The sequence below is a fragment of the Xiphophorus maculatus genome, chromosome 21 (assembly GCF_002775205.1).
Source record: "Xiphophorus maculatus strain JP 163 A chromosome 21, X_maculatus-5.0-male, whole genome shotgun sequence".
Lineage (NCBI taxonomy): Eukaryota > Metazoa > Chordata > Actinopteri > Cyprinodontiformes > Poeciliidae > Xiphophorus > Xiphophorus maculatus.
This window is the reverse complement of record NC_036463.1, coordinates 11,082,224-11,108,412: the sequence shown is the minus strand read 5'-3', so window position 1 is coordinate 11,108,412 and position 26,189 is coordinate 11,082,224. Positions and strand designations below refer to the sequence as shown.

The 26,189-nt window shown below is 42.3% G+C and overlaps 2 protein-coding genes across 3 annotated transcripts; one reads left to right on the top strand and one right to left on the bottom strand.

Moving 5' to 3' along the window:
- The first annotated feature begins 248 nt into the window (after window positions 1-248).
- On the top strand, window positions 249-18,102 carry wasf3 (WAS protein family member 3). 2 transcript variants are annotated; one of them, XM_005797855.2, is made up of 10 exons: window positions 249-333; window positions 7,212-7,358; window positions 9,690-9,824; window positions 9,986-10,139; window positions 10,778-10,895; window positions 11,163-11,344; window positions 11,419-11,694; window positions 13,156-13,478; window positions 13,952-14,099; window positions 15,352-18,102. In XM_005797855.2, exons 2-10 carry the CDS (start codon window positions 7,226-7,228, stop codon window positions 15,488-15,490), a joined length of 1,608 nt encoding a protein of 535 aa, XP_005797912.2. In that variant the 5' UTR covers window positions 249-333; window positions 7,212-7,225; the 3' UTR covers window positions 15,491-18,102. The 2 variants fall into 2 exon arrangements, with proteins under 2 accessions (XP_005797912.2, XP_023182274.1); XM_023326506.1 differs by having other exon boundaries at window positions 15,364-15,449.
- Window positions 18,103-20,623: 2,521 nt separating this feature from the next.
- gpr12 (G protein-coupled receptor 12) lies at window positions 20,624-25,270 on the bottom strand. Its single transcript, XM_005797901.2, has 2 exons — window positions 25,035-25,270; window positions 20,624-22,075 (listed from the first exon to the last, which is right to left on the bottom strand). The coding sequence occupies exon 2, from the start codon at window positions 22,073-22,075 to the stop codon at window positions 21,038-21,040; it is 1,038 nt and encodes a 345-aa protein (XP_005797958.1). The 5' UTR covers window positions 25,035-25,270; the 3' UTR covers window positions 20,624-21,037.
- Window positions 25,271-26,189: the final 919 nt, after the last annotated feature.

Genomic DNA, 26,189 nt, shown 5'->3' with positions numbered 1-26,189 from the left:
TGTAGACATGCTAGTTGAATGGGGAAAAAATCCCTTGAGCAACGCCCAGCTGTGGCCCCGCCTCTTCCATTCTCAGCACTGCTTTAGAACTGGGGAGGTTCCCTGTCAGTCAATCTCTTACAGAAATCCCATTGGCTAATTGGAACGTCCATTACGTAATAAATCCTCTGCTCTGAAATATGATTGGTTGAAATGGATAGTGGGCGTGTTTTCATCCTCAAAGGATTTTCCCCAGAGTGGCCAGACGGGCTGGGGACACAGGATGGCAGAGCTAGTAGGAGTAACTAACGGGACATGCGGACGGAGTGATTTCTTCTAATATTTCAAGTTCTGGTGAGGGCCTTATGATACTTTTTACAATCAACAGTGACACCATTTATTATAATAGTGACATTTATGTAGATATTTCTGCAGACTCTGGTCTAATTTGACCAAACTAAATAGTCGGAAGACTGGACATAAGCTAGCTAACCAAAGTGGTCAGTCAGAGCGGACCCCCGGCGTTGGAGAATATAATTCACGACCCCGAAACATTGAATATTATCCCTGCTACCAGGTTACTTTGAAGCTATTTAACCAAAAAATAAAAATTAGTGCTTGTTAGAGAACCCAATCGAAGACGCCAGGTTAAATTTTGATTATAAATAGTAGAAAATTTGGGGAGCGAGAGATGAACAGATGTGGGTCAGTCCATTGGTAACGAAAAGCGACGGTGCGGAACAGTGATTGATTGCGGTTGCCATCAATTTACGCCTCTGTGTATGTGTGTGTGGATGCTTTTGTCAGCCTGAGGGGAGGGAAACGGAAGAGAGTGCTTAAACGTGAAATTTAGACATCTAAATAATAAATTGAAGAAAGAAAAAAATAGCAAAGAAGTGGCTGAACTGGAAATGGTAAGGATAAAAATGTCATAGTATTGCAGTAAAAAAAGTAGCTAAACTTGGATTTGCATGAACAACATTTTGATTAGTCAAGTAATAATTTCCTACAGTATAAGTTTATGTAAAAATACCACGGTTTTCAAGTGGTTGCACAGCAATTTAAAACAAAAATAGATAGCAAGATTTAATTGACTTTATTCTAAACTGATTATAGCACATTGATTTGTGCCTTCATAATATTTTTTTTTATTTTGATATGTATTTGATCAAAACATAATTGATATATTTACTTACAACCGAGATACCTTTTAAAAATATTAAGTGGAGTTTGTTAGAGTTGTTTTTGCAGTCAGTATCTGTCTGTAGAAATAGGATCAATCCTAATTATGTTAAAAGGGGTAGATTTCTCCTCACAGTAATGGTTACAGTTAGCTAGTTAGCGGATTTCTGCCTTTCTCAATCACAAAAATCTCAATGGGGTAACACTGTAAGTTAAACCTATACACCAGTGTTACTTTTTCAAAAGATATATTTTAACATTTAATCAACCCCAACCACATTTGAGCTGCATTTAGGTGACTTGTATTTGGTTGGCCAAATAACCAAATACATTTTGGACTACATTGGATGCAAGCGCTGTGTACCACTAAGATGTTTAGTAAATTGAAGAGTAGGGATGATATAGATGTATTAAAATCAGTATCAGTCGATGTTAGTCATTTCTTAACATATCCATTTGGTCCCATAAGTAAACTGGTGTTAATAACGATGTTTATTTCCATCTTGTTGTCATTTGTTTATGTGTTTTTGGGAGGAGAGGAGGTTGGCCAGGTGGTATTTGTACGGGCATTTGATAGTGAAGAAGGGAATCGATGTCGACGGTGTGGTCACTTTTTCCCAGTGTCGATAGGATAGGAAAACGTATACGATATATAAAATATCGATGCAACAGAAACACCGATATCGTCCCAAATTTTCTTATCGATGCATCCCTATTGAATCGACTTCCTTTGCTCTTTTTGCTCTCATTGAGTTAAGATAGAGGCAGCAGCAGCCAAGATGCTAAAGTGTTAGCAGCAGCAAGAAGCCAGAAAAGGAAAAGAAAGAGTGTGGAAAATCTGGGTTAACAACTGCAGATATCATCAATACAACATTTAACATTAAGATCGCAATAAGATATTTTCCTTCCTTGTCACATTGCCTTACAGAAGGTTGTGTCAGTCAGTGGTCCGACACAGATAATACTCCATGTGAAACTAGTTCCAAAGCGGAAACTCTCAATTGTACTAGAAGCTGGACGTAGAGCATGTATTACGATATTAAAAATAAAAACGCAGCCTAAAACGCCCAGATTATTAGGTAGAAAAAAGGCAAATATTGCTATTTTATTGAATTACCCACTACATTCTTTTCCCAGTATTTCAATAGATGTCTAATTTAAATGTAACCGTAAAGGTTTATAAAAAAAAAAAAAGGAAAACCACTTAGGATATGATAGTCGTTGCTTAACTGTTTTAACATTTTTGCTATTACTTTCTCCACAGTTGTGCTTTCTATCATTGCAGCAACATGTTCAGTGCTATGTGCATGACTGACATTAAACACTGAGAAATAATGAATTGATTAATAACATGCACTGAGAATGAAATTTACACTGTCTTAAACCTGTAGCTCTACTCAAAAATTAAAATCTCCCAACATACCACTCAGTCGAACATAGTTTGACGATTAAAAAAAACTGATTAAAGCCTGATACAACAAAACTGTTGTCTGAAAATATATTTTTTTAAAGCTGATTGTTCATTTGACCATTTTAACAAAACCTATCTGATGTTTTTTAGGTATCATAATTGATACAAAAGTGTTTTTTTTGCAGTCATGTAGTTGTTGGAAAAACATTCTTTTTATATGTTTATACAGAATATATAAAATATTGGTTTTCATGTAGTGCAGCAATTTTTTTAAGTAAGGTACAAACTTTGTTAAAGAGGTTGCAGTAGATATTAGTATCAACACTTCTGGTATAGTTGGTGAAATTTGGGGGCTGACACATTAAGGCGTGAATGGTGATAATCGTGTAACTACTAGCTCTGTCACATCACCTGCTTGACTTTGGTCTCTTTTATATGCTATAGTTCTTCAATTTAAAAATAGGTCAAAATCAGACATCAGAGTCCTCTTTTCACCCCAGCAGGATTCTATATTTAAAGGAGTTTTTCCCATATTCCACTATGTTTGTCCCTGAACATTATTAGAACCAGTAGACGTTCCTGGTTCTCGTTTTGTTTTTAGACATCGTATTTGGGGCAGTGAGATCTGACGTAATCCAGGATGCATTATTTATAACATCAGAACAAGCAAAACAGCCTCCGACACGAGAAGCTGGACGTAGAGCATAAATTGGTAATAACCCGCCTTTCAGAACTTAATGGAGCTCTCAGGTCTGTAGTAGTAAGGGCCCGGCTGCCGGCGGCCTTACTACTAGGGGAGCCGAGTTTCGTCCCGGATGCAGCCCGAGTGTCACGTCTCGGAGGATGAAAGGCTGTTTTTTTGGGGCTAGCTAATGGGACATTTGAGAGGCTACCTGGTGTGATGTTTTGGTGAAGGGCGGGGTGTGCATGTTGTGTTGGAATAATTAAAGCGTCCAAACACATGACCCTGAGGAAGCATTGGGCACCTTAAACACAGGAGCGAGGATATCTGTCGAGTTTGAGTTCAGCCTTTTTAGAAAAAGGAGCGCTAGCTTGCTTTTGCTTTCAGTAGAGGGGGACTTAGAGAAGGTTGGGGAGGAAGATGAAGAGAAGGACGAGGATGGTGGAGGGGAGGGGGATTCATGGGAGAGCTAGTGCTGTTGCCGTGTGAACGGAGCTCTATTGTCCCGGGAACCTTTCAGTGGCTTCCCTGAGGTCCCTCTCCAGACCCATCCCCCCACTCAATCCAGCCTGTCTCCATCACACAAACACAGAAACACACACATATATATATGCTCTGCTGTCTCTTTCCCACCCACCCTTAAAACACACCCTTTCTCACACACACCGTCTCATTTACTGTATCTCATCTGTCACACTCTTATCCCACTTTGCGCCTCGTTTAGAGCGCCCTCCTCTTTTCCCCTCATGTCTCACGAGCAAGACAAGGCTCCCACACCCCCACAACCCTCCGGTTGCTCATTATTTCGCCTCATCAGTGTGATTGTCATGCAAGCCAGACAGTGTGAGCAAAAACATGCAATCTTCTAATTTGCATCACCTCCTTTCCAACAGAAAGCTCAGTGTTTCCAAAATGTTCATGCAGAAAGCTGAACGCCGTGGTTTTGGGACACTTCAGGCATCTTGTTGGCTGGATTAGTCATTCTTTGTGGCAGCCCATTATGGGTGTAATTTTACACTTTGTTTTAGCTTGTTGGCATGATGCTGCCGGATCTAGTTAGGAGTCTGTGGGTGGAAATCATTGCGGGTGACTGATAGCTAAACAGATGACATGTAATTACTGTGGTTTCCTATTGAGAAATTATAGTTCATCATGTTAAAAATCAGCATATTTGACCCTTTTACAGGTTTTACTCTGTTTTGCTTTTTTTCCCTGCATGTTTCAGATTATCAGATGAATTTTAACATTAAACAGAGAGAACACGAGTAATGACAATATAGCACGCTTTTGGGAAAGCTGAGTTCGACTTCACCGGCCATAACCAAGGCTGACTACTGCCACACCTGTAGAGTCGAGAAATCTTTTTAATAAAACCTGTCTGATAACGATAAGTGGGCCAAAAGGGTCTAAAAAAGCAACACATCATGCCCTGATCTTAGGAAAGTAAAGAAAAGTTGAGAATCAATGACATTTACATTGACTTTTAAGCTTAAAGTTATTCAAATTCCGACAGATTCATGGTTCAAAGTAATCTTTTAATTTTACCAAAATTTTTCTTCCTAATGGAGAGTAATTATTACTAACAGCGAGTCCTGACTTGAATCTGCTGGAAAATCTGTGGAGCAAGCTAAAGATTAGGGTGATGGAAAGGTGGCCCGCCTACCTCAAAGACCTGGAGTGCATCAACACAGATCAATCATCAAAACACCTGTGAGAACCGCCATTAATTATTGAGAATAGTGTAAATACAGTAGTTTTCAACATTCATGTTTAAAAAAAAAAAACTTAAGTTATGTTTCTCAAAATAGATTCTACTTTATATTGTTTTATTATCTTTCACCTGTTTCGTTCTCTACAAGCATCTTTGTTGAATAAAACTATTTTTAAATCTAAGTCAGTTGGAGGTTTGAACACATTTGGGCAGGTCTGTTTTAGGCCAGAAAGGTTTATGAAGCCATTTCTAAGGCTTTGGGAGTTTCGTAGTATTCTTGGAGGATTAGTACTGTACATTTCAATTTGCCAAGAAATTCCATTTTATTCAGGTTTTTATTCTGTGTTGTCTATGTTTCATGAGCCAGTCTGCTATTATTAGCCCTCTGTCGGGCTGCCAGGTCTCCTGTGTCGATGCAACCTGCTTTTCTCCCTTTGCAGAAAAGCTGTGCAGTAAAAACACTCTGGAACCATAACTGAGCCTGGATCTTTTCGGGAACATTTCGTTTGGAAAACTCTCCTTCTGGTTGCTTCTCCAGCTGTGACTGTATTGTTCTTTTCCAAGCGTTGAGCTGAGACTGGAAGGTTTGCTGTGACACCAGAGAGGACCAGGAAACAGGAAGAAGACTCGAGCTGCAAAAACAGGAAGCAGGCAGAGGGGCTGATAAGACGACTGCTCTCTGATGCTCAGAGAGTAAGAGTGTGTGATCCTACAGCGACTGAGCGCTAATTGAGGCAGTCATGTTCAGATTTGCAGGGAATGGGAGCAAAGCACAGTTTATTGTCTGTAGAAAGTCAAAGAAAAGAGAGCTGTGCCTCTGGGTGTATTAAAGTTTTTGTTTTTATTTCTGTTTTTCTTTGTGCTAAGCAGAATCTCTGGCTGTGACAGTTTTCCAGCTGGGCCGGTGACAGGCTAGCCTGGGATTAGCTGGCATGTTGTATCTTCCCATCACTAATGCTTTAATCTTTCCTCCGGTCGCCAGCAGTATCTTGGCTTTGGTCGTTGTTCACAATCTCCCCATCAACAACTCACACACACACAAATTGGTTTTACACAACATACAGTGCTTTGCAAAGCATTTTTGAACTTTTTCACATTTTACCAAATTACAGCTACACATTGGGTAATGATCTGGGGTAGGGATTTTATGGGCTATACCAACTTAAAGGAAAATTATACATCGTTTTCATCAAACTAAATAAAAATCTAACATCAGATATGAACCACATTTCCCTACCTGAGGTCAAGTGTGAACCAGGTTTTGTAAATTTGCACATTCACAAAACCTGTGCAAATGTGAGCCACGTTTCTCTGCAGTAACAGCTGGAAATCTCTACCAACATTCCACATCTGGAATCATCAATTTTTTCCCCCATTCTTCTTTGGAAGAAAGCTCAAACTCGGTCAGATTAGAAGGAGAGCGTCTGTGAACATCAGCTTTCAAGTCTTTCCACAGAGTTTCTCTTGGATTTAGGGCTGGACTTTAACCGGGTCATTTTAACATAAGGATTTACTCTGGCCTAACTCTGGATGAAGAAAAACATCCTCGATGCATGTTGCTGCCATTGTCAGTATGTCTTGTCACTAGTTTAGTTGATGATTATTGCTGTCTAGATACAGACTCTACAAAATGCCATTTGCTGAAAGAACAACACAGTAAAAGCCAAAACTGTGCAAAAAGTACATACATTTTGCACTTAAGAAGAAAACCCCACTTTGTTAAAAAATATATAATACCCAGAACTCTTCTGGTGAAAAGGTTTAGCTTCACCTGGTTTAAATTCCTTAACGAAGGGCTGAGTTTTTCACATGTTGATAGAAGGTTTTTTAGCTGCAGAAGCATCCTTTGCTACAGATGATCAAGTGTTCACTAAAGGAATGATGTCTATTTGCATTTTAGGCAAACAAAATGTTGAGTTTCTTTTGTAAAAGGTAATTAAAATTTTTTTTAAAATATATTTTATGCTGTACTTTATGTTTCCAGAGTTTTTTAGAAGAAGTTTTGTTGCTCCTTATCGGTTTCAATTCGTGACAGGATACTGACACGTTCCTACATTAAGCAATTAAATGTCACTCTTGGGAAATCAGACTGCTTTCCGATATATAAACTTCGGCATTGATCATTGAAGTAATTAGGAGTTTGATCAATGCTTTGCTCATTAACGCCTCAGCAGATTAGATGCTGACAGTCTACATCTGTGTCTCATCTGATGTGTGTGTGTGTGTGTGTTTGCTCCTCCCTCCAGTCTGAGGCCTCGCCATGCCGCTGGTGAAGAGAAACATCGAGCCGCGTCACCTCTGCCGGGGGGCGCTGCCGGACGGCATCGGCAGCGAGTTGGAGTGTGTGATGAACAACACCTTGTCAGCCATCATCCGCCAGCTCAGCAGCCTGAGTAAGAGACACACACTCACCGAGGCAAAGTATTTACACCCCTTCTTCACGTTTTGTTGCCTCTAGTTTCCACAGTCGAGCCAAGGAAAAGCAATCCCACATGATAGTGCTGCCATCACCATGTTGGAACGGTGTGATTCGGGTGATGCACTGCACTCTTTATTGAGTTGTAGTTTCCTTTAACCAAAGCATCTTCTTCCAACTAATTGCAGGCGACTTTCAATTAAACAAACTGATGCATAAAATATTAATATCTGAATAAATTAAAAGAGAAAACAGATTGAAAGTACAGCAGCACCTTCGGGGTTTTCCCCCATTAAGCTTAGCATGATGATGTTTATACTCTGCGGATCCTCTTTGCGCCGGCTTCATCATTAATCCTAAAGCTGTGATTGATTTGTATGTCGTCATGGTTACAGTGGTGGAGGGGTCACAGGGCTCGCTGCAGGCTTACGCCAGCCTCGCACTGGGACACAGAGCGCTGAAATGTAATCATTTCAGACAGCGCCGCAAAAGGACCTTATCCATCCAGTGGCGGGCATGTGACCGAGCTGCTACTCTGGGTGTGTGTGTGGGAGTGTGTTTGTGTAAAAGCTGTTTACGCACTGGTCTGTCGATATCGTGGTCCACTGCAAAATGGAGGTTTTACAGCGCCATCCATCTTCCATCCACTTCCTATTTCCACACACATCAACACACTGTTAATGTGTTTTTATTTAGCACTTAGCTGCAATCATTTTCCAACTCTCGCATGAACTGTGCTGAAAGTTTGTTGTGGGATAAATTAAAACATCTATCCTCTCTGCTTTTTTGGCCCCTCCGTATCGATTCTGTCTGCGTCTTATTGTGTCAAGTTCCTGCTGAGGGAGTTGGCCTCTCAGCAACAGCTGTGTGGGTTAAATATAAATGCTTTCAAGGGCCTGACAGAGGAAATCTACATACTCGGTTCACTGTGGATGCTTTTGTGCACATGTGTGCGCGGCAGGGCCGTAACGAGAGGCCGGGGCCGACGGGCTCAGCATGACGGATTTGGGATTCTTCCTTCCTCTAAATGTTTTCCCTGCAGCCCATCCTGTCAGCAGGCCTGACAGAAATAGCCCTGTGTTCTCTATAGGACGTTGGACGTAATGTTCTGCACTGAAATAGTTACACTATAATGAAACTTCCCCTGTTTGATTTCAATCAGGGTTCCAGTGAGCAACAATTTCCAATTTTAGGATAAGTCAGTTTTTCCTACATTTTCTCCACATAGCCACGGCTGTGAATTGCATTGCTTAGCTTTAAAAAAATTCTCATTCTCTTTAAGAAGCTTTAGTTATATAATAAAGTTTGTTTTTTTTTACCTCTGTAAATCTGCCTCGCCTCATAAATATGGCAATAAATTTGAACTCGATGCTCTCCATGGTTGTGAAGTACAAACTTTAATGTACTTCATTGGTATTTAATGAGGAGCAACACAAAGTAGTCTGTGATTGTGAAGCGGAATAAAAGTGATCCAAAATAAAATTTAAAAAATGTTAAATTAGGATTCTGTCTTTTTTATTATGCCCCTGAATGAAATCCTTCACAAATCATGTGTTCAGTGGCGCCCCCAAAGGACGGAAGGAGGTGCCACAGCCCCACAAACCTAACCATTGTTGGAGTAATTTTTGTTTTGCTGTCAGAGAGCCAGCAAACATGTTCTGGTCAAATGGGACCAAATCTGAACTTTTGCATCTTTACATTCAAAATGCTTTATGGTAGAAAACTAGCAGTGTATGTTGTAGTGGCAGCATCTTGATGTTGGGAATGCTTTCCTTCAGCAGGGACAGGGAAGCTGGTGAGAGTTGATAGAGATGAAGTTCAGTGAAGCGCTCCAAACGATGTGATGGAGTTTGAGCGAGAGGCAAAAAAAAAGCTGGTAGACACAAAACCCAAAAAAACAAAATGAAGAAAGATCTGACAGGTGTTTTTATGTGCGAATATTAAGAGGTTTTAGTTCCAAATTAGTCGCTCTACATTTCTCTTTTAAGAAATGTAGAAATTTGGTGGCGTAAACAAATGCAGCTGTTTTTGGTCACTTGCTGCACACTAATATCTACTGAGATCAATTTGGATGATTTATATTTGACTCGTGTTAAATTATTCATGAGGTAATTTCTTTATGGAGTCGTATGAGTTACAGTTCCCAGCACTGATCCTTCGACTCTCGTTATGCGTTGTATCACATTATCTTTGTATTGATCGGACCTCAGGGCCTGTGGGGATCCGCTCGGCTTGGAATGAAGATTAAAGTCTCTGTCCTCCTCCTTCAGTTTCCCATCAGTTTTTTTTCTTCACCTCTTTTCTCCAGGTAAACATGCAGAGGACATATTTGGCGAACTGTTTAACGAGGCCAACAATTTCTACCTGCGTGCCAACTCTCTGCAGGACCGTATCGACCGGCTCGCCGTCAAAGTCACGCAGCTGGACTCCACAGTGGAGGAAGGTGGGTAGAAGGATAGCACAGCAAGCCGCCATCTGTCACCAAAGTGATGTCAGTCTTGTGTGTGTGTGTTTTTCATGATTTCTAATAACTGAAAGCCCTTTTTCTTTTAATAATGGTGGGACCATTTCTCCGTTTTTATCTCACTGTTTTTGTTCTCTCAGTTTCTCTGCAAGACATCAACATGAGGAAAGCCTTTAAGAGCTCCACCACTCAAGACCAGCAGGTGGTGTCCAAGAGCAGCGTTCCCAACCCGGTGAAAGAGATGTACAACCTGAGCGACAAGCCGCCACCGCTCACCATCCTCACACCTTACAGGTCCGCCTTCTCCACATTGAACTCTGACGTTCTGCTGGCTGTTTATACTAAAATCTACCACATTTCTACCACAAGCCCTGATTCTGAGCTTAACGGAGCTTAATTGAAGTGTTTGTGCTCTAGCGGTCAATTTGCAGTTATGTTTTTATAAGGTAATGAGAAACATGATGGCATTTCTTCTTTTATTTATATTCTAGTTCTAATTGCTTTTAACTTAATCTTGGCTTATGCTCAGTTTTTGCTATAGATTTTGTATTTGGCTCTGCAAATGTTCACAAAATTTAAAGTCCACATAAAATATTAATACTGGAAACAATATCAGCCCAAATTTTCATACTCGTGCATCCCAATCATCAATTATCCGACCTAAATATTACCAGGATCTCATTGATGGCAATGAAAAGTGAAGTATGCCAAATATTAGTGGGGATGTATGCAGATATTTAACTTCTAATGAATAATTTAAAGCTTAAATTGATGTTAATTGTACAACAGGTAACACTGGAACCTAAATTGTTTCTTTGTTAGCCAAAAAATAACATTTCGTTCCTGTTGATGGTGAGTGGATATAAACCTGAACTGTAACAATGGAGACATCTGTATATCATAACCTCCGTATTTGTTTTTTTATTTTTTAGAGATGATCACAAGGAAGCCCTTAAATTTTACACAGACCCCTCCTACTTTTTTGACTTGTGGAAAGAAAAGATGCTGCAGGACACGGAGGACAAAAGGAAAGAGAAGAGGAAGCAGAAGGTAATGAAACTGGCTGGGATCTTCTCCCAATCAGTGCTAGGCTTTGATTTCCCACAGTGCTTGTCTGCAATCTGCTTATGAGTTTTTAATTTCTTTCCAACCACAACTTTCTCCGATATTATGAGGAGTAAAACAAAGTAATTTCAGTGGAACTTGGTTTCATTAAAAACACAAGAAAAGAAGTGCTACAACCACGACTTTTGGAGAACATTTTATTTCCAAGTCGAGTTTGAGGTTATATTGCATTTTTCTTACACTTTGCTGCAGGAGCAGAGGCGCTGTGTGGATGGGACTCTGCAGAGGGAGGTCAAGAAGGTCCGCAAAGCGAGGAACCGTCGGCAGGAGTGGAACATGATGGCTCTGGATAAGGAGCTGAGGCCAGACCACCGGCACACAATTCACAGAGACAGAGCCGCCTCCTCTGAAGGATCCATGTCACCAGAAAACAGGTACTTACGGAACAAAAACTGGATCTTTTAAAAACTATTTTTATTCCTATCACTGACTATATTATTTCTCTCAGGGGTCACAGTGTGGATCAGCATCACTACCCCAACAGCATGAACCATGCCGGCCACGCCCACACCTACTCCGGCCCCCCGCCCAGTATCCTGGCCGCCCAGATGGCTGCAGGACACGCCCCCCGGGGAGGAGGCGAACACGACAGTAGAGGCAGGACCATGATGGCCTACCAGGGCGGGACGCTGGGCCGCCCGCACCACCACCAAGCCCCTCTGCCTCCTCCACCAGCTGAGGCCATGAATGGTGGCTCTATGTCTCTGCCACCAATGGACTACTGGTAAATAAAGTTTAAAGCAGGGGTTAGATTGGAGAAAACTACCAACACTGCAGGTCTCCACCTAAACTCACCAACTGGACAAGCAGAACATTTAGCGAAGCAGCTGAGAAAGCCAAGCTAGCGCTGGAGGAGAATCTGTTAATAACAGGATAATTATTTGTTATTTACTCCAAAGATCTGACCTTTATCTAGGAGTAGCAAGTAGACGGTAATACCAATTAAAAATTTTCCTTCCATTGTTTCAACATAAACATAAACACCTACATCATTGAAACAGGAGTACTTTATAGCTTTACAGTTAAAAACACTCTCTGCCAGTTTTAAAGGTTTTAAATCATTACTTTAAAAATCCAGAATAATATTTTTTATATTTATTTATTAAAAGGGGTGTATCAAAAATGATAATTTTATGCAATATGTTATTTTTTTAATCAAAAACTTGGATTATTGCCTTGATTATTTCATGCATTTGATATTTCCTTGAATCTGCCTTGGCAACCAATCAGGATTGCATAAAAAGTTTGCCTATTTCCATTTCATGCAAACTACTTCTCAGTCCAGCGCTCCTAAGTATTGCTGTAAACGGAATAATTAATGTGTTGTGATGATGTGCTGAAGGCAGAGTGTTGGATAAACAGGAGCTTTTTAAAGAGACAGCGGTCCAATTCCAAGGCATCAAATTGCAGAGTTTCTTTTCAGTTATGTTAGTTATATACAGCATTTTTACAACAGAAGTTAACATACTTACTTGGTTGTGCTATAAAATGGCACGGTATACTTGGAAATTACATAACACTGCCCCTTTAAAATAAACTAATTTTAAACATTATATAGTATAAATATAATATAAGGGCTTCCAACAGTCCAGTTGCGTTTACAGTCACATTTTCAGCTTTCTTTTTTCTTCTCAGTATAGCTTTAACTAAATGAGGCTTACCGGCATCACTTTATGTTTCGCTCTCTGTGTTTCCATGAGGTTAAGGTTCAATCTGCAGCACATTGATCTCTTTCTTCAGCTGGTCTCCAGTAGCTGTATTGTTGTTCCATTGAGGTTCATCTTAAAACCTTCTGATGTTTTTAATGTGTGTGTTTTTCAAAATCTCATTACCTGAGAAGGATTCACCTTCTTTCATTATTCTGCTTGAGCAATTAGATTTTAATGACAGAACAAATGAGAAACAGGGGACATAATTGTCTAATCCCTGGACACTTTCCAGATTTAATTTACAGGATCCAGCTAACAAAGGCTCACTTCTTTTCTTTCACACAGCTCTGAGCTTTAACTTATTGCCAAATGGCTTTTCTTTGTTCAAATAGTGCCTGCTTTTGATTGGTATCAAAAATACTTAACAGCTCAGGCTCCAACATGAAATGACTAACTCTGTGTTATTGCTGCCCCCTAGTGTATAGCTGCTGGCTGGTATGGTTTCTGTTAACTCATCCCTCTGTCTTCTTCTGCAGTATGGACGGCTATGCCAACACCGGCCCTCCCCCGCCGCCCCCTGCACCCCTCATACCTTCTGCACAGACGGCCTTCGCCTCACCACCCGGCGGCCCCATGTCCCCCGGCCCCATGGCCGTCTCCGCCGGCTACGCTCCGCCTCCGCTACCTGTATCTGGAGCTCAAGTGGCTCCTCCTCCTCCCGGCCCCCCGGGGCCACCGCCTCCACTCGTCCCAGCTGGTGCCTCCCACTCCACGTCCTACAAGATGTCTTCCGGGGCGCAGGCTGAGAACGCGGCGGTCAACGACGCTCGCAGTGACCTGCTGGCTGCTATACGTATGGGTAAGATTTACTCGACTTAATGCAGGAGAAGATTTAGTTGAAGCAACCCACTTGTCTTTTATTGATGAACATTTTTCTAATATTTTAAAGTGGTTTTAATAAGTAAAAACGTCTTTCTGTTGTTTTTTTTTTAATTCATTTTCATGTCAAAGCTCAATTTACATCTTTTTGGATTGTCAATACTAAAAAGATCAACCAGTGTCGTTATCTTTTGAAGAATATTCAGTACAAAAAGCTGCCATAAAGGTCAAGACAGACACAGAGTGAAAAAGCGAACATTTTAAAGGCCAGTTTTGAAAGGTTACAAGATACTGTGATTCCTTGGAAGAGAAGAAGGAATACATCTGGGATAATTTGTGCAGTATTTTGAAATTTGCAATTAGAGGTTGAGTTTATTCTAGAGCTGTTCTATTGTAGAATAATTCTTCCCCGTTTCATGAACGTGTCAGTAAAATGTGCTTTTCTGTCTGCAGGCATCCAGCTGAAGAAGGTGCAGGAGCAACAGGAGCAGCAGGCTAAGAGAGAGCCTGTTGGGAACGACGTGGCCACCATCCTGTCGCGCCGCATCGCCGTCGAATACTCCGACTCGGAGGACGACTCGGAGTTGGAGGAGAACGATTGGTCAGATTAACACACACAACAAAAAAAAACAATAGGAGAACTACTGAAACACGTTTAACCACACGCTCACGCTGAGGAACACTCACTGTGACACACCCACAGACCATCAGAGACTCTGTCGCTGTAAAACACAGAAGCTGCACCTGAACACAATCACATGCTGTAGGGTCAATATTAGCTGTAAGATGTAAACTGGAAAATGCAAAAAATACTGTACATGAACTTCAAATATTGACCACTCTTTAATCTGTTAACCACTGAGCTTCATTATACTACTTTGAAGCATTGTGAATAAACCCCAGTAGATGTTTCAATATTATAACACTATAACACACCATGTGAAGGTGATTACTTCCTGCATAGTCGGAGCTTGAAACTATTAGAGCTATTAGAAAACCTTCCTCTTGACCTAACCTGTGTACTTATCTTTTTTTAAAGTGTTTTTACTGAAATACCTGTGTATGTATACCATAGATCTTGAGGTAAGTCTTTAAATTGTAGATAAATATAACTGGAAGTATAGGGAGAGTTTAGTGGTGGCTTTTTGAAAGGGGCAGATCTGCTTTGGTTTAAAATGAGGTTCTGTGGGATTGTTACTGGTAATCAGTGTCTTACTTGTGGTGACCATTTAAATGACCTGTTTGGAAAAACTGAGATCCTAAATGGATTTCTGCTGTGCTAAAGATACTGACCGCAGATAGCAAGTCCACAGAACCCCAGCTTAAAGTGACTTGCAGAAGTATTTATACCCTTTGAAGCTTTTCAGATTTTGTCATCTTACAACCACAAACTTTGATACATTTGATTAAAATTCTGTGTGACTGACCAACACAAAGTAGTGAACATAGAAGTGAAAACAACACCACCTGTCATATCTTTAGAATTTATTCATGAATAAAAACATAATTTTTGTGGTACAACTTTGTTTCTATTTTGTGTTAGTTTCACCTCAGTTATGCACCACTTTGTGTCGGCCTGTTACATAAAATACAATAAAAATACATCAAAGTTTTTTACTGTAATGTGACAAAGTTTGGTGTTTAAAAAGCTGTCAATGGAGGGATTATTTGTGAAATGTCTTATTATAAATGAGCCACCTGCGTTTGCAATCGCTCCCTGCTGTGAATGTGTGTGTATGTGGGGGAATGTGGGGTGGGGGCTTAGTTTGTAACTCTGTAACCTCTGACCCAAAGAGAAATAAAATCATGAATGAAGGATCGCTGCTGAGCCGTCACGTCTCTTTAATGCTCAGCTCTCGTCGCAGACGCAACACACACCTGGCTGCAGGACTTCGGTTGCCATCGCAACAGTGCTGCTATGAAGGGAGTTGCCAAGGAAACAGAAGAGCGCATAAAAGGAGGGCAGTGAGCCACGACGAGGATGGAAAATAAACACTGGTTAGAAATTTTTTTTTTAAAAATCAGTGGAGGCAGGAGTTTTATGCACAGCACATGTTTGTCTTTAATACAAAATTAACAAGATCTCTCAGTGGAGTGCACTAACCAAAGCAATAAAAAGTACATCTAACACTTTGGAAAAATAGACGCCACGTTCACATAAACATTTTTTTTTTCCCTTTACAATATTTCAGTTAGGTTAGTGCAGGTTGATTATCATTAATACGTTTCGTTTTGCAGATAAATTATTCGTTGTGCCATTTTCACCCCCCACCCCAAAAAAATAAAGTGCATTTCACATTAAATATTATGTCTACACAAGATGCTGTAACTGTGACTTCAACCTCATCTCCATCTTAAAAAATAAACAGCAACACACACTCTCACGCTCACTCACACATTCACAGGCTCTTGTGTGTTTTGATACTTAGCTCTAAATTAGTAACCATCAGAAAGAAAGACGCCTCGTCCTGCTGGTCCAACATCTTGTCACTGATATAAAAAAAACAAACAATTTTGTTCACATCTTTGTGCATTATTATCACAAAATAAATGCATTAAGTAGATAAACAAGGTGTTAAAAAAACGATAATTACACCCAACCTCGCAGTTCATCAGCTTTCCTTGATCCAAAGCCCTTATTCAAGTGCTCAGCAGTTAAAACCTTGTCAGTACAGCTGCAACAAGAGATTCACATTCCCCGATTGTGGGTCGATTCAATTCCCAAACATTTGCCCTTCCCATCAGTCGGCAAACCATTAAAAAAAAAAAAAAAGAATAAAATCTGCTGCATATTGAAGGGAGCAAATGAATCAAACGTTAACAGAGAAAAATAAATGGTGCAACCCAACTCTTCCCCTCAGACTGACGAGCTTTGGTAGCACCATGCACGGTGGTAAGAAGCCCCCCTACTATTTACAGAAACGAAACTCAAGAGGACTTTGATAGATACTACATTCAGAGAAAGGCTTTACAGCGCGCTCGTGCCGTACAACGACAGACACCTGGAAGGAGGGAAAAGGAAATGCAACCTCTGAGTGACCGTAACAAAATAGACTATTCTCCAAAAGGTAAACAGTAAAGGTTTATGATGCGTCTGACCTGCAGCGCCTTGCAAAAGCTTTCATACCTCTTGAACTTTTCCACATTTACGTTGCAACCACAGACTTCAGTTTATCTTATCAGGATTTTACAAGGCATTGTGAACTCTGAATTGGAAGGGAACTTATTTTCTGAATATCTCAACAATGTTTTGTATGCAGTAGCTTGTATGTATGTAATTTTCTTTACCTGAGATTAAAAAAAATGTGAAAATTAACCCACCCTAAATATACCAACATTGTGAAACATGGTGGTGGTAGCATCATGCTATGGGGATGCTTTTCCACAACTGAAGCGGGTTAGCTAATCAGTGTTGATATAAAGGGCGATAACCTGTTAGCTACATTTCAAGGGTTTAGATCAATGGTATCCAAACTGCAGACCGTGGGCCATTTGTGGCCCTCAGAATCATTTTTTTGCGGCCCTGGACTACAATGTGGCTTCCAGCTGCATATTGGCTAACGTAGAAAAATATCTATTTTTTTTATGAAGCGAAGCCTTTCAAACACAATGCAGATAAATTAAAAATCTTTTCAAAAATAAAAATATTTGCAATACAAAATATCAATTCTCTATTAAATAGGTTTTTGGCTTTAATAAGAAGAATTTTATAGTAAACTGACATTTTTTCAATTAAAATTTAGCTTAATAAGTTTACATTATAAAATGCTCTACCTTTTAGGTCATGAAGATTTCTAATTGCAGCAAAAGGTGGCTCTGAATGCAGGTGGACATTTCTTAGATCGTTAATTATAGAAACAAAACGAGAAAACATTTTGAACTCTGTGGTTGCAATGAAACAGAAAGTGGAACCGGAGAAGCGGTGTGAACACTTTTGCCCAACACTCAGGGTCTACGGGTTTGAGCCTCTCTCTGCACACATTCTCAGGCTACTTTTCCATGATTCGAAATGTTGATTTTCATTTTCCAAGCTGACCTTCCAGTCCTAAAAAATATTTCTCTCCTGCTTCGTAGCAAAGCTGAAGACTTGAAGCTCCTGGAATGTCATTAGAAGGCTCAATGAATAAAACATAAAAACCAAACAATTAAAACAAAAACAAACTCATCTCTGTATTTGGAAGTAGCCGTTTTTAGCTCATAGGATCATTCAGAGGTCACTTGACAGACACCTGCCTCAACCAGACTGATTTAAGCTGGAGTGTGACGACAGAAACCCCAGCAGGATTGGGGTAAAAGTTCATTCAGAGTCACTTTTCCCTTTGGCTTGAAGTGCTGGGGCGCCAAAACGTCCTGGTCCCACTTCCTGCCGAGAAACACGGAACGAGGCCACTTTCCTCAGGAAAGTGGACAGTGAAGGAAGACTGAGTGTAAATCCTCTAAGGTAAGGGACGTCGATGACACGAGACACATCATAGCACACACGTGTGCACACACACACACCCAGAATGCCATGCGACTCAGAGCAGATGCACAATCACAAAAAAAAAAAAAAAAATCCCTTTTTTGTTATACAAGCCGACAACGCCTAGTGAAACCTTATCCGCTCAGGAAAGGAAGAGGCAAACGGCGGAAAAAAAACAACTTCACAACTCTGCCTCCCCCCTGATGTGACAAATGATCAGAACCCCGTTCGGGGTTTGTGGATAAAATGAGGCAGTGTTGTCACCAGGATGAACGAGCAGCTCGGTCTCGCCCCGACCCCCGGGAGTGACTAACCCAACGCTTTCTTTGTCATATCTTTCACTTTTCTGGAAACGTTATGGTGCTTCACGGAGCGCGGATGTTATTGCTGTCTGAGTATTGCTCTGCATCTAAAAAAATAACTACCATTCAGGCTAGTTATTGCTGACAAGATCTGGAGTAACAGTAGAACCAACAGATGATTGGAAACAGTAACTCAGAGCAGCATGGAAGTGATGGGGCTCACATACGCAGCGCCTTGCAAAGGTTCTCCGACCTCTAGAAGCTGTTCTAATTCTATCACGTTACAAGCACAAAGTGTGGTGTATTTCACTGGGATTTATTAGATAAACTAACACAAAATAAATGTAAGGTGGGACAAAAATGATACGTGGTTTTTTACAAGTAAAACTGCGATTCCTATTTGTACACAGGCCTCTATACGCTTATATTCCTAAATAATATAAGTGTTATTTAGGAATAACGCTCAGCTGCTTTTTGCATTCAAAGGGCTGTAGCGGCAAAACACATTATCAACACCATGAAGCATTGTGGTGGCAGCATTATGCCATGGGGATGTTTTTTTCTTAATTATTCCTCAGCTAGGAAAGGAAAGCAGATCAGATGAGACCAGAATAAAACTTTTTGGTCTACGTGCAGAGCGCTATGTTAGCACCGCGTGTTACCCTGAACACACCATGAAAGCACTAAAACAAGCTGGTGGCAGCAATCAGCTGAGGGGACGCTTCGTCAGGCACAGAGAATCTGGTCAGAGTTGGATGGGAACGTGGATGATGGATGAAGCCAAACGAAGGGCCAGCCCTGGACGTAAACCTCTGACAGGCTGCAGAAAACTCCAGACTCCAGCAGAGGTTCAGCTTCCAGCAGCAACAACCCAAACATTCCCCTAAACACCCACAGCTGGAGGTTTTCTGCAAAGCGCTTGCAGCACACAAGATTTTTATGCAAATTTTCTTCCAATTCTCTTATTACGCTCTATTCCCCCCCCCCGCCATAAAATCCCAATGAAACACATTTAAGTCTAGTTGTAACGTGATACAATGTGAAAAAGTTAAAAAGTGGGACAACTTTCACAAAGTATCGTAAAGCAAAAAGCAACATTTAAAGAAATAAATTAAATAAAATAACAGCTGCCATGACCTTGGTGTGACAGTTTTAGCTCTTATAATGCAGCACATGTGAGGTACACAGTGGTACTCTGTACATAGACAAAATTATTTGGGTCATGGTGAAGTCAGGCAGCCACTGCACATAGCCTGCAGTGGCTACGCGCGGCCCACCTCGCGTCACTGGACTGTGCTAGTTGCATGCTAATTACAGCTAATCCCGTTAGTTAAAGATGCTGTCCAGTGTTGTTTTTGTTCTCACAAACAGATGCACCCCGACAAGGAGAACACAGCTGGGTAGCAAAACATGGATTCACAAAGTACAAAGTTGTTTTGTTATTTTTTTTTAAAAAAAAGGGCGCTGACGGGGAAAAAATACATCTTTATATTTGGGTTGGTGACATCACAAGAGGCATGAGAACCAAGCTAAACAGCCTGCATTACAAAGGTTATGATGGACGACTGAACACTCATTCTGAGCTGAATTCGAGCAAGAAGTTCAACCCTATGTTGATTGAAGAATTTGATCGAAATGATGAACGTAGAGGGGAAAATAAAACAATAATATAAACGGATTTTGTCAGAAGAACGCTGGACAGATTCCTCACACCTTTTGTGATGTCACAACAGACATGTTTGTGCGGGCGCTTCCTTTTTACAGGATTTCATTTTAGACAGAAACAGATACAACTCGGAATGAAATGTTTTATAGATTAGAAACTATAACTAAAGTGAGTTTGATTGATTTTAAAGAAAAGTCTGGCGTGGTTTTGCTTTAAATCTAATGGTTTCGGTAGCTTTCTGATCAAATCACAAGAAATTTGGAAAACTTTGGTGAAGTGGATCTCCAAATAGATCCTGAGATGTCTTTAAATAGTTAATTTTTTTTTTTTTTTAAAAAGAGTTAAATATAGGCTTTCTTTTTGGTTTGGTATATATAAACTAACAAAAATACAGAGGGCAGGTACCGCTTGGGTGGGTCTGTTTGGAACCTTTCTTATTGTTGCGCATTCATGCGCAATCGACAGCCAGAAGAGAGAGGAGAGAAAGCAGCGAGGAGGGGGGAGAGAAATGGGCGAGGCGAGGAGAAAAAGAGGCTAGATTTCTTCCCCGGCGTCTGTGGAGCGGATCAGAGAGCATCGGGTCTATTTTTAGCTCTCCGGGTCTGCTCAGCTTTCGACGCACGTCCAGAGTGCAGCAGCAGCAGCAGCGGCGGCGGCGGCAGCAACCAGGACGCTGCTGCTGCTGCTGCTGCTGCTGCTGCTGCTGCTGCTGCTGCTGCTGCTGCTGCTGCTGCTGCTGCTGCTGCTGCTGCTGCTGCTGCTGCTGCCCCAAACGGGCTTCAAGTGTTGCTCAGCCGCTGTTCATCAGCTGGGATCATTTCTGTGCATCATGAAAACAAGCAAAGCTACAGAGCTGTCAGAGGGCGTGCGTTTTTTTTTTTCGCGCACCGGAACACGGGGATGCACTTTCCGGTAGAAATTAAGAACACACAGAGTGGGCAGGGTGCAGCCCACCTTCTTGGCCTGGCGCTGGGAAGACAGGAAGACGCGGCGGGCTGCTGCGTCTCCAACCAGAGCTGCTCCTTACGCTGCTGCCCTCCTCGTAACGCTGGACGGCTCCAGCGGAGGAGCAGAGCTGACCCTTCTCGTCCCACCCGGGGTCTCCGAGGTCACACGTCGCTGGGTGTCCGAGCACGGTGCGCCACGCTGGTCGGCACGCAGCCACAGCACACCAGCCACAGCGCCTTCTGGATCTCCTGGTTCCTGAAGGCGTAGATGACCGGGTTGATGACCGAGTTGTAAGTGGCAGGCACCAGCGTGGCGTAGGTGTACAGCGGAGGGTAGGTGTAGTCGGCTATGAGGGAGTAGACAGTGAACGGCATCCAGCAGGCGGCGAAGGTGCCCAGGATGATGGCCAGGGTGGACACGCCCTTCCGGGTGGTGACGTAGTGGGGCGTGGCAGCCAGGAAGTGGTGCTGCAGAGCGATCTGGTGGGCGTGGCGCATCACGATCTTGCAGATCTGGACGTAAAGCTGCAGCATGAGGCCGAAGAGCAGCAGGAAGGAGATGGACAGGACCGCGATGTTGTTCTTGGTCAAAGGTCGAACCACGCTGCAGGTGACCTCCTCGGCCAGGCAGTTGACCCCTGTGACTGGCAGCAGGCCGAGACACAGGGAGAGACCCCACAGCAGCACCAGCATGGTGTAGGTGAAGGCCGCCGTCCGCTCCGAGTTGTAGGTGAGGGCGTAGTATAGCGACAGGTAGCGGTCGACGGTGATGGCCAGCAGGCTGAAGACGGAGGCCGAGAACGAAGCCACCACCAGACCCACCGTTAGCAACTGGGCCGAGTCCGAGCGGAGCAGGTAGGCACAGGTGAAGTGAAGGACCAGGCCCAGGCCGGCCAGCAGGTCGGCCAGAGCCAGGCTGCCAATCAGGAGGAACATGGGGGCTCTGAGCGTCGGGTTCTGCCAGATCACCAGCACCACCAAGGCGTTCTCGCAGGCAATCAGGGTCCCCGATGAGCACAGCACGATGTCCCAGGGGTTGACCAGCAGTGGCAGCTGGCTGGGCCGCAGGGGGGAGTCCTCCGCTGGGAACGACCCCAAGCTGGTGCTGTTGTCCATCGGGGCCCCGCTGGCCCACGCTGTGGGATCAGGGCTCAGCCAGCTGGGGGAGACTGGTGGCTCCTCACTCACTGTGCCCCCCATCTGAAATTAGAGCACACACACTAAAATTATCACACGCAGAACATTCAGGGGGTAAAAACACAAGCTCCATCAGTCTGTAGTGAGTGGATCTCACGACGAGGCGAAGTGAACCGGATTGACTTTCCTCTTCGTCTTTGCACATTTTGTTCAGTCATGAAGAGGTGATGTTAAAAAAAAGCGGGCATAAGAATGTGAGAATATTACGCTAAGTCTAGACGAGGCAAGTTTATTTACATAACCATACACGAGGTAATCCGGAGTGCTTGACTCAGCGTCACGGGAAAGACAGAAAGACAAAGCATCAGAATAAAAGCCTTGCATGAAGTTAAGATATGAATTTTAAAGAGATAAATAAATGTTTTAAACAGTTCATCAGTCAGATTGTTTTGATAAAAGCTAAAATAAAAAGTTGTGCTTTCAGTCCTGACTTAAAGGGACCAATCTCAGGTTTTCAGGGAGTTAGTTCCAGAGCTGAGGATCAAAACGAGATGCTATCTCTCCTTGTTTAGTTCTGGTCCGAGGAACACTGAGTAGAAAAAGTCTCCGTAGACCTGGGGTTCTTTACTAGACTTGACATGCAACGCAGAAATGTATTTTGAACCAAAACTATTTAGCGTTTTATAAACCAATAGCTGAATTTTAAAATCTGTATAGTGCAGTTATTTGATCCATTTTCTTGGTGTTGGTCAGGACTAGAGCTGCAGCTCCAGGCCGACCAGAAAAGATGTCACTGCTGTAATACAACCTACTCAAATTGAAGGCGTGCAACAGTTTTTCCGTGTCCTCTTTTGACAGGAAACCCATTAATCTGTCACCATTTTTAAGATAAACATAAGCTGATTCAGTAACAGAACCTGGGAAGAGCATGGACCGCAGGATCAATAAACGTCACTGGCTGCTGCTCCTACTGGCTGAAACAGGAAACAGGGAGAACAACTCAGACCCACCTCAACAGATTGGTAAATGTTGCTTGGTCTGATGAGTCTTGGTTTCCCCCTATAACTTTTATCAGGGCCAGAATTTCAATATGAACAATGTGGAGGATCATGGAGTCGACCCCAGTCGTCGGGGTTCACTGCCCCTCTGATCTCTGCAAACACCAGATCTCAGTCACACCTTTGAGACTGAGATCACAACCTAACGCTTATTTTAGAAATCATGTGAGAAACACATGGAGAAAATTTTATTCAACATCTTTATCCTGCTCGCCATAAAAGAAAACTGAAAACATGTAGCTCACTGATCCACTGCTTCCACTTTCAGTAGCAGTGGAACGTTACAGCCGAGCCCTTGATAAAATACTGACTGTTTTTGTTCAATGCAAATCCAGGCTGTTTGCACAGCTATTAGTCAAGTCTTATTTTTGAGGGCAGTTTTTCCAACCACTCTGTTAATACAAAATGCTAATTAACCTCAAACATGAATGTTTAAAAGCTTGAGCGTAAGGTATTGGCTTTTTTAGGAGAATTATTGTGCAGAATTATTTTGCAACTAAAGGAAAAACATGTATTTTCCCCGTCTGACTTTTAAAAAAAATTTTCATCTGTTTAAGCGAGAATTGTAAACAAGCGTCACAAAACTCTCCAATAAACATTTTTGATATAAAAAAAAACTGTCCTCAAGTTCTCCACTGGGTTCGGCTCAGGTGAAGAAGGGGGCCATGTCATACATTTTTAAACTTTAATACTTTCAGTGGCTAGCTATTCAGAGGTGTACTTTGATGCATGTGATGGAGCAATGTCTTGCATAAAAAATCACGGTCTTTTTGAAAGATGCCGACTTCTTCCTCGACCATTGTTTGAAGAAAGTGTTGTTGTTTTTTTTTAAAACACTTTCTCGGGAGTTGATTTTGAGCCCATCTCCAACCTGAAAAGATCAAACCAATTTTAAAAAAATAGTTTTGACAAGTAGACAAAACTATAACTCCTTTTTTGTTTGCTTTTACCAAGGATTTCAATTTCTTCAGTGTATAAAAATCCAGTTTAGGTCCTACTACCGGTAATGAAAGTTATTTTTTTTTAGATATTAAACTACAGTAAATCAAACCAGCATCGTTAGGTAGCTGTGGTGAACAATCTTATTTTTTTCTAGAGGCGTTACAGTAGAGTCGACAAATTCCAGCCTGGAATCCCAAACTAGTTCAGGAGGCAACTTATTATTTTCATCAAAAGATGGCGCCCTGAGCGTTTACCCACATCTTCACCAAAACAGCCACTGTAAAGATACACGAATAAATCTCTTGAATTGTTTTACTCTCTCATTAATGTTTCCTCCACAATTGATCTAAAAAGCTGGGCTTGATCACTTTATCCAGCTTTGATTTAAAACTGTTTTTTTTTTTTTTAAATCACATTCACTCATTGCTCGGCACAGTCTCGGTTTTCTGAAAGTGGTACTGAGTGTTCTCTGGGCTTTTGGAGACTAAAGCACGCAGCATTAGTGTCACTGCTCAGAATTAAGCTTCGTTAGTTCTTTTTAAAAAACGATCAAACATTACACTCTGCAATTACTAAATAAGGTACAGCCGCGTCAGTGGAGAGGCGTAACAGATTGACTAAAAGTTATCACAACAGAGGTCTATTACGGTCCAGGGCTGCGTTTATAAACGAATCGACGAAAGAAGCCTGCGGATAACCAGAATCGATGCTTTGCACTAACTTACAGGTTGCAGAAGTCAATATCGACAGCGCTGCCCTGCCAATGGCCACAGCTCAATCCACCAGCTGCTAGAGAGAACATACCGCACCCGACACGGAAACACCACCACATCCCTGCGCACCTTGCTTTGGAAAAATGGCATTGCACCTTCACTATAGCTCAGCCCGCAGAATGAAGGTAAAGGAGGGAAGGAGAAGAAGAAAAAAAAAAAACATGCATTTCTCCATTCATGCAAAAGATGCTCAGTAATCACCAAGCTTCCATCCATCCATCCATCCGTCCATCCATCCATCCAGCCTACCTTGACTCTGTGAGGTGCGACTTCCCGTCTAGATGGAAGAACGGCAGCTTTGTGTTCCCATGTTAGGGATGCAGATGATGCGGCGCCGGCGGACAGAGACGCAGCTCAGCGAGGAGAGGAAGAGGAGGAGAGAGGATCATGGAAGAAAGACGGGGGAGGGAAGAGCGCAGCGACGGCTCGGTCACTGGCGGGGCCGTGGACTGCGGTGGTGCGGGGACGGAGCGGCGAGTGGAGCAGCAGCGGCGGAGGAGGAGGAGGAGAGGAGAAGGGGAGGGGAAGGGGGGGCAGGAGGTGAGTGAGAAGAGAGGAAGGTGGAGATGAGGATGATGATGCCGCTGAAGGAGGAGTCCCAGAAGGGCCACACTGGTTGAACTCCGGTAATTTGCCTCGCGCTTCATCAAGGACAAATTTATTGCCGAGTAAACAAGAGTTTTTTCCTTAAATGTTGAGAACATAATTTAGCAGGAGTTATTGTGGAAGATGTTAACTTGCTTTTGGCCAGACTCAAGTTTCAGACGGGAGGTTGCTGGATGCAGAGAGTCGCTTTTCCTCCCGCGACGCCCTGCTATTCTGGTCCTGTCTGAGCTATTAACAGCAACCCCCATGCGTGTCACCAGCCTCCTCTTCCTCATCCTCTTCCTCCCTGTCCTCCATCTTCTGCTGCGAAGTCACCTCAGCATACAGGTGGGTTGCACAAAAATGCTTTAACATGACCATGCAGAGGGCTGCACAGTGGCGCAGTTTGCATGCGTGGGTTCTCTCCGGGTACTCCGGCTTCCTCCCACAGTCCAAAATTGGTCTCGCTAATTTCTCCGCGTGTGCATGAATGTCCTAGTGTCAGACTGACCTGTCCAGGGTGTACCTGGGAGGGGTGCTGGTGGAGACACCAGCACCCCTCCCCTTAGATAACTTTGAAAACATTCATAAAGTGAAACGTATATAGACTCCCAATTAATCATTTAACTACACTGCATCAATGCGGTGCGACATGGAGAGGCTCAGATTCAAACATTCAAATTTTCCTCTTAACAACCTGCAGCTTTACTTTGGGATTTATGTCAGGGGAGATTAAAGAACTGAAATAAATAACAGCTTGTCTAATGAAATGCACTGAAAGATACTTGGCTGTGCAAACTTTAGATAAAAGACGATAGA